The 15,585-nt window shown below is 60.2% G+C and overlaps 2 protein-coding genes across 4 annotated transcripts in view; both read right to left on the reverse strand.

The window, feature by feature from the left end:
- Positions 1-357: 357 nt before the first annotated feature.
- GRM2 (glutamate metabotropic receptor 2) lies at positions 358-10,413 on the reverse strand. 2 transcript variants are annotated; one of them, XM_021533353.3, is made up of 6 exons: positions 10,315-10,413; positions 6,912-7,532; positions 4,385-5,222; positions 2,631-3,694; positions 1,596-1,770; positions 358-1,124 (listed from the first exon to the last, which is right to left on the reverse strand). In XM_021533353.3, the coding sequence occupies exons 2-6, from the start codon at positions 7,368-7,370 to the stop codon at positions 1,051-1,053; spliced, it is 2,610 nt and encodes an 869-aa protein (XP_021389028.1). In that variant the 5' UTR covers positions 7,371-7,532; positions 10,315-10,413; the 3' UTR covers positions 358-1,050. The 2 variants fall into 2 exon arrangements, with proteins under 2 accessions (XP_021389028.1, XP_077642225.1); XM_077786099.1 differs by lacking the exon at positions 358-1,124 and having other exon boundaries at positions 1,717-1,813.
- A 2,296-nt stretch (positions 10,414-12,709) lies between these two features.
- TEX264 (testis expressed 264, ER-phagy receptor) overlaps positions 12,710-15,585 on the reverse strand; it is a 39,281-nt gene continuing 36,405 nt past the window's right edge. For both annotated transcript variants that reach the window (XM_021533319.3, XM_021533330.3), the window contains exon 6: positions 12,710-13,549. In XM_021533319.3, the coding sequence (XP_021388994.1) occupies positions 13,245-13,549 (305 nt within the window). In that variant the 3' untranslated portion in view covers positions 12,710-13,244. The remainder of the gene's footprint in view (positions 13,550-15,585) is intronic.

Below are 15,585 nucleotides of genomic sequence, written 5' to 3' on the forward strand. Positions count from 1 at the left end.
AATCCATTTTGTAAAAAAAAACAACACCAAAACCACTTTATTTACATAAATTACCAAAAAAAAAAAAAAAATCACACTTTTGTTCACAGAAAAAGTCTACTCTTAAAAACTTGGTTGGGCTCAAATACCTGGATCCTGTTGCTTGCCCTGAGCCTCCTACGCCCCCTGGGCTCTGCAGGGGCTGGGGTCAGTGGGCATTTGTCTGCCCCTACTCCTGCCCTGTGTCCCAGTAAGGGATGAAAGGTGCCACATACAGTGAGGGAAGCAATGTGGGGGCTTGGGCCCGGCCCAGCCACGCTCGGTGGCTCTCCTGAGGCCAAAACCAGGAGGAAAACATGAAAATGCAAAGCACTAGGGAGGGAAAGGGTGATGTGGTCCAAGGCTTGGCACAGGGGTGATGGGAAAGGCATCGTGCTGGGAAGGTGAGGTGGGCTTTGGGGCGAGGGTAGTGTGTGGCACCACAGTGAGGGAGTGGGAGGTGCAGCGTGGATTGGTGCAAGCCAAAAGCAGGAGGTGGGATGTGGCTGGAGAGGGAGTGGAGCAGTGCTCTGGGGCTGGGGCAAGGGGCAGGGATCTGCCCCGGGGCTCGGTGCAGGCAGGTCTGCACCAGGCTCAGCGCAAGGGACAAGGAGAGGGCATTTGTGCCACAGCTCAGTGCGAGGTCCGTGCGATATGCACTACGGCTCAGTGCAGGGGCTGGGGGACATTCACCACGGCTCAGTGCAGGGGTGTGGGGGCACGATGGCTCAGTGCAGGTGACACAGAGGGACGTGCCACGGCTCAGTGCGAGGGCCGGGGACGTGCGCCGTGGCTCAGCTCAGGGAGGGGGATGTTCACCATGGCTCAGTGCAGGGTGTGGAGGACAGGGTACATGTAAGGTGGCTCAGTGCAAGGGAAGGCTGACACTACCATGACCTGATGTGTGGGATGTGTAGCTCGTGCTGGGGCAGGGACTGAGCCTCCCGGCTACACCTGGCACCTCAGTGCTGCTCTCCCTGGGGAAGCAGTGGGGGTGCTGTGTGGCAGCACCACAGCCTGGCTCCCCATCCTTCACAAGGATGACGTTGTGGAATCCACCACCTCACGGCCATTGCACACCGTGGGCACGTATGGCGAGGCTGAGCCTGGACAGGAAGGCAGCAGTCAGGGCTGGGTTGGGGTCTGGCAGCAGCACCGCCCAGCATCCCATGGTAGTGGTGTGCCCAGGGAGTTGGGGTGGAGGGTGCCCAAGATGACCAGGTCCCCCTGGGTGCCCAGGGTGGTCATATTCCCTGGAGCTAAAGGGGAGAGTGCCTCAGGTAGTGACAGGCACATGGGGGCAGCTGAATCCCCTATGTTGGGGTGGAGACTGTCCCCTCAGAGCAGTGAGGACCCCCCAGGAGCAGTACCCCTCTGGCAGCTGTGCTGCCCTGGGAGATGAGGCACTGGGATACAGGACAGGGAAGGGCTGCTGGGGACACACCTACCACTCCCCCCCATTTCCCACATTCCCCTACCCCATGCCCCACTTTGGGAGCCCGTGCTGGGGTGCCCACACACCCCCCAGCAGGAAAGGGGTGCTGTCCCCAGCCCTTCCCCAGCCCCACCGTGCTCACCGTGGGACTGGCTGGAGCTGGCTGCTGCCACGCTGAAGCGAGCGGTGCCCACGCGGTGACTGGCCACGTTCTTCTGCGGCTGGAAGAGTATGATGTGGAGCTTGGGGGTGAAGAGGCAGCCGAGGACCACGGTGCCGCTGAGGCTCACCGAGATGCACATGGTGGTGGTCTGGACCTGGAGACAGGGGTGGGCATCAGGTGCTCCACCTGTCAGCCCTCTGCCCCAAGCAGGGCAGGATGAAGCCCGTGCCGTGGCAGTGGCGAGCCCCACAGGGTGCAGGCTGCACCCTGCAGGGACATTCCACCCCACCCCACATCCCTCTGTCAGAGTGGTCCTGCAGGAGACCCGTGGGCAGAATATGGACACTGCCCTGGTGGGGACAAGTTGCCCCTGCAAAGCAACACTTCACCCTGCCAACATGCTGCTTTGGGGCACTGCCCAGGGCCAGAGCCTGCACTCCCCCATCCCAGTGCTCACTCTCTCTGGGGGTGCAGGTCCTCTCTGGAAGCCCCTGACTAACTGCCCCCACCAGCTCCTCAAGCCCCATCAAGAATGTGTTTGGTTGTCTGTGCCAGGATGCACCCCATGCTACCCAGTTCCTGTCACTGCTTGGCAGTCCAGGGACCAGGCTGGCCCTGGGGCTGGCATTCATTCCCTGGGGTGTGGTGTCTGAATGAGCCAGGGGCTGTTCATCCTTCTGTGTCACCAGCCTGAAGGATGACTATCATTTCTCCATGATAGTCGTGGCTATGGGGGATCTCGAGGTCTCAGGGCCATTTCCCATCCTCATCCTAGCAAAGGAGGGAGTGGGGCAGGTCCTCTCTCCAGGACTCATTGCCCCATCAGCCACAGTCCTTCAGGACCCTTCACCTGCTCCTGAATTACCCAGTACAAAGGTGACCATCACCAGGTGTGTGGATGCAGACCCTTCCCCAGGCCCATGCATCTCCTAATCATGGACCCTGCATGGCCCAAATCTCCAGGACCACTTAGATCAAGCCCTGCCAGAGCCCCCTCAGAGCTCCAGCTCTTACACGGTAGTCGCTGGAGGTCACGTAGAAGATGGGCAGGAAGGCCAGCCAGATGATGCAGGTCGTGTACATGGTGAACCCAATGAACTTGGCCTCGTTGAAGTTTTCGGGACATTTCCGTGTCTTGAAGGCGTAGACCGTGCAGAGGACAATCAAGAGGACATTATAGGTGAGCGAAATGAGCATGTTGGAGTCACGGTTGTTGCACTTGAGGGTGACAATGTACCTCTTGTCAGGCTCAGTCTCCTTGCCTGTGCCAGGGGTCTCCACCAGCAGCCAGATGATGACAATGATCAGCTGGCAAGAGATGAGGGCCATGCAGATGACCACCTGTGACGTTGGGCTTATGAAGCGGGGGCGCTGGACCCCCTCCTTCACCCCACTGAAGATCCTGGCGATCCGATTCGTCTTGGTCAAGAGGGCCGAGTAGCAGACAGCGAAGGACGTGCCCAGCCCCAGGCGCCGCAGCGTGCACACCCCGGTGGAGGGCTTTGCGATGAAGATGAAGGTCATGCTGTAGCACATGAGGACCCCGGTCAGCAGAATGTAGCACAGCTCTCGTCCAGAGGCCTTCACGATGGGAGTGTCGTTGTTCTTCACAAAGACTCCGATAACAAAGAGGGTGGAGATAAAACCCAGGCAAGAGATCGTGACGGGACCAATGGCCCAGACATCTTTCCAGCGGATGTACTCTTGGGGCAGCTCGTAGCAGCCATTCAGGGTCTCGTTGGGCCAGTAACCAAGACCGCAGTCCATGCAGGTGAACTCATCCAGCAGGTACTCGTAGGGCTGGCAGGGAATGCAGATCCAGCAGCAAATGTCTCCGGGCTGCATGCTCTTGATCTCATTTTTCTTGCAGGGGTCGCTGCACTGGGACACGGGAATGGAGGTCTCAGCCCAGGGGATGAGGCTGGTGTCAAGCATGAGCCCCTCTGCCCAGTAGCCCACTTTCTGGTACCGATACCGCCCCTCCACGTAGTGGTAGTTGAAGATGTTGTAGCGCCCGATCCCATCGCCGTAGCGGTCAAATCGAACAACGCTCTCCGTGTCCGCTGGTCTGAATGGAGCTGCAGGGAGGAGAAGGGGAGACAGTCACTGCCTCAGGGCAGGAGAACACTCACTCCAGGCCTCGAGGCACGGCTCATCCAAAGGGTCACATCCCACCATGGCCACAGGCAAATGTCCAACCTATTTCCTGCCTTCACTCCCATCCTTGCTGCCTATGCACGTGTTAGGAGCAGGAAAGCAAAGGTGGAGAACTACCCACCTGCCTGAGAGCCTGTCAGCCTCAGCCAGCTCTGCAGGGGCAGAGGGCAGTTGTGCAGCCTCCGTGGCTCTCAGTGACTCCTGTAGTCAAGGCACCCTCAGCTCAAGTCACAGAGGACATGCTTCTAATTCACCCCACACTACATGGGTCCCTGATCAAGGGAGTCCCTCCAGTTTAATCCCTGAAATGTGAATGAATCATGCTGGTTGCAAGCACTCATGTTCTTGAGGGTCCCTGGGGCTGGGTGGGGCTAGTTGTAGCAGAATGGAGTTGGTGGCCAGCTTCTCCACATGTTTCCACTGGGGACAGAAGGCCTGGATTGCCTCCCAAGGATGATGGCTGTTGGCACCTCAGGACAACCACAGCCCTGGGCATGGTCAGGCTGGAGGAATTGGAAGGTTTTGGATCAAATCTAGGCCTCCTTCTTTCCTATCCTCCACCCATCCCTTTCCAGTTTGGCAGCCAAATCCCATCTCCACTTTGGACTCACCATCAAAGTTAACATTGAGTATAAAGTCCTTGTAAAACCTCTTGCCATTGACAGGCTTCATGGCATCACAGAGCTTGGTGGAGTTGGGGCACAATGTCCGGTGCATGTTGTGAAGAGAGTGAGCCATGGCATAGACTGCATTGATCACAAACGTGATCTTGGACTCTGGCTCAAACTTGCCTGTCTTGAGGGAGTATCGACTACAGTCCTGTGTGTGGAAGCTGCATCTGAACTTCTGCTCCCAAAACTCCCGGAACCAGGGATTTCGGCTGTTATTGTAAGGGTGGAGGTTACGGAAATAGGAAGCAAACTCCTTAATGGGATAGGCTGCCAGTTCGATGGTGATGGCTCCCTCTGCCACTGCTTCGCTCCCGGCCACCACGCTCTCCAGGGCTCCCCACCCATCACTGGCCACCCACATGAAGGACACATTGGCTCTCTGAGCAGCTGCCAGCAGCTCCCGGGCATCTTCGCTTCGGGTGAATAACACGACCACTCTGGCATTGGGCTTCTGCAGCAGAGCCCGGACCACTCCATCGTAGGTCTTCTTGTTCATGGAGCGCCCCACCTTCTCCGAGGTGGCGATGCAGATGTTGCGCATGCGGGCTTCTTGCTCGAAGGCCTCGATCCCCGTCTCCCCGTAGTCTCCCTCTGAGGCCACAGTGGAGACGTAGGTCCAGTTGAAGAAGCGGAGGATCTCTGCCATGGCCTTGGCTTGGTAGAAGTCTGGAGGGACAGTGCGGGCAAAGTAGTCATAGCGGGACTTGTCACTGAGCTTGGCACTGGTGGAGGCATAGCTGATCTGTGGGATCTGGAAGAGCCGCAGCAGGTTGGCCACCTGCATGGAGGAGGAGAGGTGAGTGCCTGAAGGGGTGGCCAGAAGGGACATTCCCATGGGGGGAGCCTGCCTAATACCCAGTGTTGCACAATGCTCCCAAACACAACCATTGAGCTGAGGAGCAACCCAACCCAGAGCATCCTGATCTGTGGAAGGTCTGGAGAAGAATGGATGGCATATTTACAGAGTGACTGAGCCCTCAGACATGCTAATTTATCTTTATTTTTTATATTTTTTTAGTGTTTCAAGCATTCCACTCCAAAATTCGGGGCTGGGGAGGAGACAAAAGCAGAAAGTCTGCCATAGGTGACCTGTGGGAGATGTTTGACAGAAGGAGAAAGCCAGGATGCCTGGCAGCCCTACAGAACAGGGGGAAAGGATTCTAGGGGCTGGGAGCCGGGGCAGAATCCCCCCACCAGGCTGGGGGATGCTGCAGAACTGGGTCAGGGGACTGGCGCCTGCGCATCCCACATCAGGAGCTCAGTGGGACCGGCACCTTCCAGCCACTCAGCAGAATCCCTCGTTAGCTTCAAAGGGGAAAAAAGCCCCACTAATGAGGCTGTTAAAATCCAGGCTCTGGGGGCAGCAAGGGGCCTCGGGTGTGCCAGCAGGGCTGCCAAGCCTGCCCACATCTCACTGCTCCCCAGGCAGGAGATGTGGCTTAATTAACGTGGACAAATGATCTTGACGACAAATTCCCCTAATGGCAAGAATGTCCCCGAGTGCAGTGATGCTGCTGCCTGTCCTCACCATGCATGGGAGCTGCCGGCCTGCCATGTCCCTCCAGTGCCCCTTGAGCTCCTCAGCTGGCCCACATTCTGCCCCTGCTGACACCTGTCTGCCCAGGGTTGGGACACGGGGAGGTGCTGGGTGAAGGGACAAGTGCCCAGGTGGACTGGGATGCTGCCTCCATCACGCAGTCCCAGATTCTTCTACCCCATAGCTGGGGGATGCAGGGACCCCAGGGACCAGGACACACAGTCTGGCACACGCTGGGAACTCATTAAATCTCAGCAAGCATGTGGCCCACTGGCCACCCCTGTGACTCAGCTGGTCCTGCTGAGTCCTGCATCCTCAGGGGATGCTCTTCTCCCTGCTGAAAGCAACCTCCAAGTCCACAGAGCTGTGATTTTGGGGACTGAGTGCACCCCACCCAGGGTCACAGCCAGGTGTGAAGCTTGAGGTGCCTGTTCCGGTGGGATCACTGGGGACATGGGGGCACTTGTCCTCAGAGCTCACCCTGCCTTAGCCAGGCAGCCCTATGGCTGATCCCCTCAGAGGAGCACCTCACAGGTTGCCCTTTGTGGGGGAAAGGGGGACAGTGCCCTCTCACACTGCCCTGCTCTGTACAGCAGGAGCTGCACTTGCCATCTTGAACTCAGGAGAGGAATAAACACCTGTCCCCATGTGAGGCTTGGCTCCTACAGCTAATGGAGGTTTGGGACACTCATGCAGCCCCCAAGGGGACCCTGGGCACATCCCCCAAAATCACAGAGAGATGGCTTGTTCAGGTGCCTGCCTAGCATTCCCTCCCCACTGGAGAAAGGGGCAGAGCATCACTGTGAGCAATGAGTGAGCTTCCCTGTGCCACACTGGCAGTGGTATCACTGCACTGCTGCCAAGGTTTTTATCCCCCTCCCCCACTTCAAGCCCCCAGCCCCATCCAAGCCCTTCTGGCCTGGGAGGTACCTGGATGGAAACATCACTGTAGGAGCCCCCGATGACGCCGGTGATGGCAGTGGGAACATCATCGTGGACAGCATAGGAGCCATCGGGGCAGATGTGCTCAGAACCATCCACCCTGGTAAGGGAGGCACGGACGAAGTCAAGGGACTGCTCTAGGGCATAGGTGTCCTTGGAACAGGTGTCGAGGATGTGAGCACCCAGCTTCACCCCTGGCAGGATGCTCCTGTCCTTGTTGATCTCGTCCAGGGCGAAGAGCATGGCCTCCAGGCGCTGGATGCCCCGGTGCTCATTTATCTTGCCACAGTCTTCACTCCCCACTCCTTTCTCATGGACAGGAAAGAGGCCCCCAATCACCAGGTCCCCATCCATGCTGATCTCCTTCTTGCCAGCCATGCCGTGCCCAGCAGCCAGACAGGTGGCCAGGTGCATCAGCCCCAGCCAGGCGGCCAAGGGCACCGCCATGGGGTGTGCTGCTGCTGGCTGGGGGACCCACACCACCCCGTGTCACCCGCTGCCACCCGTCAAGGCGAGGGCAGGCAGTCCCCAGGCATTGGGTGGTGAGGGGTGGCACGGCGTGGTGTCAGTGGGAGAGAGGTGGTGTCACCCCAGCAGAGCCCTCGGCACCTGGAAAAGCAAAGGGAAAAGCTGCTGTGTCTGTGGGATGCAAGGCATGACAGGGACAGGGGCAGTCAGTGCTGCACGGGAGAGCCAGGCCATGAGCCTTCCTGTGCCCCCCACATGGCATACCCTTAGGAAGAAATCCCCTGCAGAAAGGCAGGATGAACAGATGCAATAGCTCCCACAGTGACCCAGAACTCCCAGGAAACACACAGGTGACACAGATCCCAGGGCACATGGAGGGGCACAGGGAGCAGCCTCCCCACAGCACTCGCAGGGACACGCTGGCATGGGGGTGGGCACAGAGCTGGCCCCTCTGGCAGCATCGGTCAGAACAGCCTGCAGGGGGACAGCTTGACAGCTTTAAAATATCATGGAAGGGGAAAGAGCCAGAGATGTCACCTGGCATAGAGAGGCCAGGCTGGGCAGAAAGAGCCAAGCCAAGCCCCTGACCCACACAACAGCATCAGGGGTGCTGACAGACCCCAACCTCCAGCCATGAGCCCACCGTGCCCACAGCACCCAGTGCCCACAGTATTTTAATCTCCAACCCACAGCCATGGAGCCCAACCCCCGGCTGCTGCCCCCAGGGCTGTCCGTGGCACCGGGGCTGGAGCAGGGACTGGGCACTGGCTTCACCCTCACGCAGCAACGCGCAGGGCTCTGGCAGCCACGGTGCTTCAGAGTCTGTTCTCTCACCACCGCCCCTTCCTTCCCTGTATACTAAATTCAGAGGTTTCAGTAAAAGTAAGAGCCAGGTTTGCTGACTCCCTCTGCAGAAAGCACGGAGGCGCGGGGGAATCAAAGGCTTTTGCAGCAGGCAGGCCTTGTTTTGGCAGAAGATGCAGTCCCCTCCGAGATTGGTTGTCTTTTCCCAAATCACGGGAGAGATTTGTTTCCCATTTGAAGCTGACTGCTGAAATCCCACGGGGCTGGCATTTCAGGGACCATGGGAGAAGGAGACCCCTTGGCAGTCCAAAAGCCTCAGGCTGCTCTGTAATGGGAAGCTGCTGATGCTGTGACCGGACCATGGCCTCATCCACAGCCCAGCAGTGCTTGTGGGGGCACAGAGGGTGGGAGGGGGATGCCAGAGAGTGCTGCCCCCCCTGCAGTTCCCTGCAGCCTGTGCTGAGGCTGCTGCCCCTGAGCAGGAGGAGGGGACCCCTTGATGCCCCCATGCTGCTCCCAGAGAGGTGATGGCTGTGCAGGAGGAGCCCTCCAGCAAGCAGCCAGAGCTGGCAGTGATGCCCAGGGGGCTGTGGGCAGCAGTGTGGCACAGAGCATAACAGGGTGGGGTGAGGAGACACATGCAGACCTCCTCCTCTTCCTCCATGCCCCTAAATGCCCGCTCTCAGGTGCTGTCTGCTGCTGCTAAGTTCCCATCTGTCTCAGGGCATCTCCTGCCTTACCCCCGCAGTGTGCAGGACTTTGGAGGTGGGAGAGGGAAGGGTCTCTGCCTTATTTCAGGAATAAATGCTTCTATGGGACCTGAGGTTTCCTCAAGCAGGGAAGAGGCCACAGGCACATGGATTATTGATGGAGCCCATCAGTGGCAGGCTGAGCCTGGCCAGGGGTCCGGTGGCACTGGGAACCCAGGTCTCTGTGGTGCAGGTCTTTTGGGACAGGTGACAGGACCCAGCAGATAAAAGGCACCTTCAGGCCCACCCCCTCTGAAGGGCAAACAACCACCCACCCAGCAGCGAGCCACGATGGACAGTGAGCAGGGCTCCCACCATTCCCGCAGCTGCTCAGCTCGGCTGGTTTAGTGCTGGGGAGGTGACAGCCCGCGGGAACCTCTGGAGAACGTCCGGGGAAGTGAAGCACCGCGTAGGGCAGAGCCGAGTCCAGCCCGACGGCCGCGGTACGGCGGGAAGCTCCTGCCAGCTGCGGCAGCCTCTCCTGGCGTGGCGAGTGGGGTGGGTGGGAAGGGGCCGTGACTCGGAGCGCTGCCCACCCCCTGCCAGGAGCCCTGACCCTCCGCACCAGCATCCCGGGGGCTCTGTGCCACCTGGGGCGTGTGCGGGAGCGGCAGTGCTGCGGGGCACAGGGACAGTGCCGCCTCCCGCGCAGGTCCCGGAGTCCCACCGCCACCGAGCTCAGCCGGGAGCCCCCAGCTGTCCCCTGCACAAGGGCTGCCAGCCCCACACCCCGCGGGGCCGAGGCGCCTGCCCGGGGCGCTCCCCCGGCGCCCCCGCGGCCGCCGCACATCCCGACCCTGAGATCCGGCTGCCCCGGCACACTCACAGCCCCCTCACAGCCCCGGCTGCCCCCGGCCCGGACAGCCGGGCGGAAGACCCAGGGACCGGGGTCTGTCCCCGCCGGCCCGGGCGGTGACCCCGCTTCTCTGTCCCGGTGCCGGCGGGCAGTCCCGGCCGGGGGCTGCGGTGGCGGATCCTGCTGAGCGCCCGCTGCGGGGCTCGGGGCTGTCGGATCACCGGAGGGACAAGAAACCCCCAAGCCGTTCTCCCGGAGCCCCGCGTCTTGCGCCGGGCAATGGTGAGCGGCGGGAGCAGCCCCGGTGCCACCCGGACCGCCCGCACCCCCGGCCCCTCCTGTGCCGGTGCCCGTGCCCGTGCCCTGCTCCCGTCCCGCAGCTTCGGGAGCCCCGGCACCGGGCACCGGTCTCCGAACCCCGCCGTGGCGCGGCCCCGACGGCTGCGGGGTATCGCCGGTCTCCGCGCCGCTCCACCGCCGGTACCGGGGCTCTGGAGAGGGAGACGCACCGCCGGGGCACGGCGCGAACCGAGGTCAGGCGATGGGAGCGCCGGGGTGGGACCGCAGCCCTTACCTGGGCCCGGCGGACTGTGCCGGGAGCCGGTGCCGGTGCCGCCGCTGTCTCGGAGCTGCGGCTGCCACCGCCTCCCGCCGCCGCCTCTGACACTCCGCCAGCCCCAGCAGAGCGGAGCCGCTCCGCCCCCAGCTCGGCCCGGCCCCGGCCCCCGCCCCGGCCCGGCCCGGCCCGGCCCGGTGGGCAGCGGCACCCCCCGGGCCGCCCCGCCTGCCCCGGCACCGGCTGAGCCGGGCAGGGCACTGCCGGGCTGGGGCAAAGCCGGGGGCAGATGGCCCGGTCCGGGCAGGACACGGGCAGGGAAGGCAGGAACGGGCAGGACACGAACAGAGAAGGCAGAACACAGGCAAGACAGAGACAGATCCAGGCAAGGGATGGCCAGACTGAGCCAGAGCACCGTCAGGATGCAAGCAGGACATGGCCAGAGTAGGCAGGACACAGCTAGATCCAGGTAGGACACAGGGAAAGCATGGCTAGATGCGAACAGGGAGTGGTCAGATGCAGGCTGGGCAGAGGCAGGACAGAGCCAGAGCAGGCAGGACCTGGCAGGGCACAGCTCAGCACCTGCTCCCCTGGCCCCAGAGCCCCCAGCCAGTGAGAGGGGACCCAGCCCTGGATGAAGCCCCACAGCCACAAGCTGATGCCCCGAGGTTTGTTCCCCTCTTGCCTGGCCTGCCCCCTGCTCCCCAAGTCCTTGGGAGGAGTTCAGGTGCCCGGCATTCCCCCACTGCCCACCTGCATTCCACCCAGCCCCAGCATTCACCGGCAGCCCAAACACCCAGCTGGGGAAGGTTTTGGACCACACAAAAACGGAGGCACCGGCAGGACTGTGTTCCAGATCTCCACCAATTGCCCAGACTCTTCCTAGAGTCATTTGGCTGTCCAGGATCCTGCGGATTTGCATCCCCAGAGCATCACTCCGAGACAGGAACAGGACAGGGGATGACACGGGACAAGGGAGCTTCTGGGGCACTGCCCTGAGTAACCACCTCACCACCGTGTGCCTCAGTTTCCTCTCTGCCAGCTTCTGCCCTTGCAGGCTGTGGTTTGGGGACACCGCAGTGAGTCAGGCACTCTGCTGGACTCCCTTCCCCTCGGCAATCCTGGTTTGGGGAGGGATAACTCGGAACATCCGTGGCAAGGTCTCCCCTGGAGTCCCACAGCAGCAGGAGCCCAGACCTCACCAGTCCCTCTCCTTTCAGGACTGTTGGCACAGACAGAGTGGGACACCGGTGCCTGGGCTGAGGGACCTCACCACTGCGTGCCGGGGTGCACAGGGATGATGAGGACTGGAGGTGTGTTGTGCCAAGGGATGCTGGCACTGCCGTGGTCCCGCTGCCCCCCAGCAGATGGGTCCTGGCTCCAGCCTCACACACACCTCGGCACTGGCTGCATCGTCCCGGCTGCTGCTCCAGCCCTGTCGAGAGCAGCAGAATGATGGCAAAGCCCCCTGGTGCCCAGCTTCACTGGGGTTAGGGGACAAGCACTCTTAGTATCCACTGCCGGGCTCCAATCCCCCGGGAGCCTCAGCCAAGCATAAATATTTCAGGGGGCTTGGCAGTTTTGTAATAACCAGCAACAAAGATAAACACCGGGAAGAGCAATATTTTTCCATGTGGGCTGGAGGAGTTTAATATTTTATCACTCAGAGCACAAAATATTTATGAACAATCTCATGTCAATCACTGGCTGAGGACTAATCATGACCTTTCCAAGCCAGGGAGGACACATTCCCACCATACAGAGACAGTCAGACCTCCTCTGCCCCTGGCACCCCCACCCCAATCCCAGTTTTGGGCTGCCACGTTTGACCACCAGGAAACAATCCCTGGGCTGCTGGAGGCACCAAGGGCACTCAGCAGGTGCTCTGGCACCTGGCATTGCCTCGTGGCACCCTGGCCACGATGCTCAGGCTGCTCCCTTGTCCCAAACTGAGAGACAGGGAACTGCAACCACCACAGGCAGCCCTCCCTGCCTGCATTCCACAGCAGCAGGACAGACAGATGGGATGTCAGGAAGGCACAGTGTAGGCAGTCTGGTGTCCCCTGTCACAGGAGGAGGCCCAGCAGCAGTTTTATATCTGGCTTTATACTGGTTTTACTCTCCACAGGTTCCCAGGAGTGGGGATGCCACCTCCCCTCCAGCTCTGCCCAGCTCAGCACAGCAGCTGGAACCCTTCCCTCTTCCTCTGCAGCTTGCACAAGCTGGGGACAGACCTTGTGCCCTGCTGGGCTGCCCAAGCAGGAAGAAAGCCTGAGCAGCAGGGATGCAGAGCCTCTGGCAGCTCTTTGGCTCAGTCGAGGGCCGTGGGGGCAGCTCCCACCCACAGCCCACTCCCCACCATGGCACAGGATGGCAAAATTGGCCAAAGGACAAGTCAGCATGCACCAGCCACCAGTGAGGAAAAGCATCCACTTTATTACAGACCCCAAAGCGCCCGTGGCAGTGCCAGGAGGACCACATTTACACAGGATGTTTCCATTGTTCAGCAAGGGGAAGAGAAGAGGGGAACAAACCCATCTGACCCAACTCACAGCTCTTTGGTGCTAGAAAACGTGGTGGTCCAGCAGAGAGAAGCTGTGGGTGAGAGGGGCACCAGCAGAGATGAGGGGGGACCTCTCTGACATCCACCACCATCCCCCAGACACCTGCAAGGAATCTGCCATGTGCCTGGACACACACACACAGCAAATGCACCTCTCTGTCCCCCCAGCCTGTACCTAACCCTGAGCCACCAAGCACCACAGAGATCCCGCCCCCCACCTCCCAGCACCCCCAAAAATGGTCAAACACCCTTTCTGCAAAGAGGGAGAGCAGGTCCTGGGGGGAATCAGTGACCAAAATCTCTTGGCTGGAGAGGAAGGAGGTGGGAAAGGCAACTGGTTCCCAGTAACTCAGACCCCAGCGGGAGGTGAGGCAGCCAGGTCTCTTCACTCCTCTCCTCTCTCAGCAGCAATGGGCTCCTTGGTCCACTTGTCTGTGACCTCCTGGCTGCCTGCATCAGGCAGCAGCCCCGGGGCTCCCTCCCCGTCCCCGGCAGCCTCCAGGTCCAGCTCCTCGAAGGAGGAGCCACTGGCTCCCGACTCGCTGTAGCTGTGCTCGCTGCGCGTGTCCGCCTCCTCCCGGCCACGGCTGCCTGGCAAGGGCAGCAGGATGGAGGTGGCCACCGAGGTGTCTCTGCTGTCAGTTGTGGCCTCCACGCTGATGGAGCTCGTCTCACTCATGGTGTCGACACCTGGGATGGAGAGAGAATGGGAAAGAGTGAACGCTGTGGGAAGGAGGCAATGGGGATGGGGGCCACAGCTTTTGAAGCCACCAGAAGCTTCTGAGATATCAAGCCACAGGGGAGACCAGCTCCTACCTCCTGTCACCTCCTATGCCTTTGACATGTGACCAGGTCAAGAATGGGCTGAGCTCAAACTGCTCCCTGAAATCAGGAACCCCCCAAGTCAGGACAAACAAGCACCAACTTCCAGCCCTACCCTGACCTCCTTGTCACACCATGGCCACACAGCTGCCCCCTGGGCACATAACAAGGACCTGCCAAGCCCTTCCTTAGGGAGAATACATGTCCCTGGCATGGCACCAGGAATGAGACAAAGTGCAAATCCTCAGATGTTCTGCTGTCAGAAACAGGTATATATGTCCAGCCTCATGCCAGGGCATCTTGGTGCCCTCAGCACCTGACAGCCTGCTCCCACTCCCTCCATGGCTCCCCCACAGCCGGCAGCTCTGGCAGCTGTGTGATGATAGGCAGGGGAGCAGCAGGCAGGCCTCGGGGTGAAGATATGGGGAGCCTTCCCAGCTCATTCTGTGCTTCTCCACATGACCTGGCTGCCAGCCACACCCCATCTCATGACCAGGCCCCCAGGGGCTGCCCTGCCTGCCCAGGTGGACCCCCTTGCCCACCTCCTCCTCCCCACATCTCTGCCTCATTAGCTCCATCGACAATACAATTAAGGAGTCAACAAGGAGAGGAATGTGTCAGATTGAGGCCAGCAGCTTGACGCTGTTGCCAGAGCAACCAGCCAGTAGACAAAATCCTCCTGTTAAACATTAATTTTTGTTAATTATGACATCACAGATCCACGTGGTTAATTATGTCATCACAGATCCACATCGTTAATTATGATATGTCTGCAAACACTGGGCAGGCTCTTTCACCATGGCCCTCCCTGCTCTATCTCCTCCTGCCTGCCTTGTATCAGCAGGAAGTGAGTGCCAGGCTCTGTCACTTTCCAGCACCTCCATCCGTGCTGGACTGAACACCCCTGCTGAGGATCATGCACCAGGAGGGAAATCATGAGGAGCACCACTCAGCAGCAGCACTCATGGAGGATTGGGCTTCCACCAGCAGGGCTGGGAAGTGGCAAATAGGAGCCTCTTTGCAGCCATCACCATCCTAGGTGGGAGAGGAGAGCCCTCTTCTCCACATTGTCTCCTTCTGGTGCAGCTCCATCCTCAGCTGCTGGCATGGGGCTGCCTTGGGTTTCCACAGGCATTTCCAGCCTCCTACAGCTCCTGCAGCCAGGGTGCCCAAGGCTGGGCTGCTTGCTCTCCTGCAGTTGTGTGGCAGCCACTGATCTCCTGAAGGAGATTCATCAAGGAGGGAACTTTCCTTCCAAACATCCTTAAATCCTTTTTCTTTGCTGTTTTTCTTCCCAGCCTGGGCAGCTGCCAGCAGAACTGCTTGTAAATAGCAGTCCTCTGCCTCCTGAGCAGCATCATCCCACGGTCCTGCCGGCTGAGTGACGGCTGTTCCGAGAGGACCCAGCAGTGGCAGCAGGATGAGGGGTAGCCAGAAAAGATCCACAGACACAGAGCACCCACTGCTTCATCCCACCTGGGTGGCATATTGGCTTCATCCTGGAAAGGAACCTGAACCCCCACCCTCCCACCTTGGCAACCCTTTTGGCAGCTGGCACAAACCGAGCCCTCGGCCCCTCCCCAGGCAATGCCAGGTGACCCCTCCCATGGAAAGGAGGGAAAAAACCACTGCCCACTAACACGCACCGCCTTTGCTGCAGCATCAGGGAGCACCTCGACATGGAAACTACATTTACCCTAAGTTAAAAAGGATGTTCTGCACGCTGCAGTGAGGCGCTCGCTGAAGGGGACAGCAGCCACTGAGTGGGCAGCAGGAAGGTGGGAGATGCTGTCCCACCTGCCAGGACCTCAGCAGGGCAGTGGGTCAGCAGGGAGCCTCTGGGAAGATCGAGAGCTGCGCAGGATGAAGGGGAGTGTGCAGACCCTGAGCCTTGAAGACAAATT

This window comes from Lonchura striata, chromosome 12 (assembly GCF_046129695.1).
Source record: "Lonchura striata isolate bLonStr1 chromosome 12, bLonStr1.mat, whole genome shotgun sequence".
Classification (NCBI taxonomy): Eukaryota; Metazoa; Chordata; class Aves; order Passeriformes; family Estrildidae; genus Lonchura; species Lonchura striata.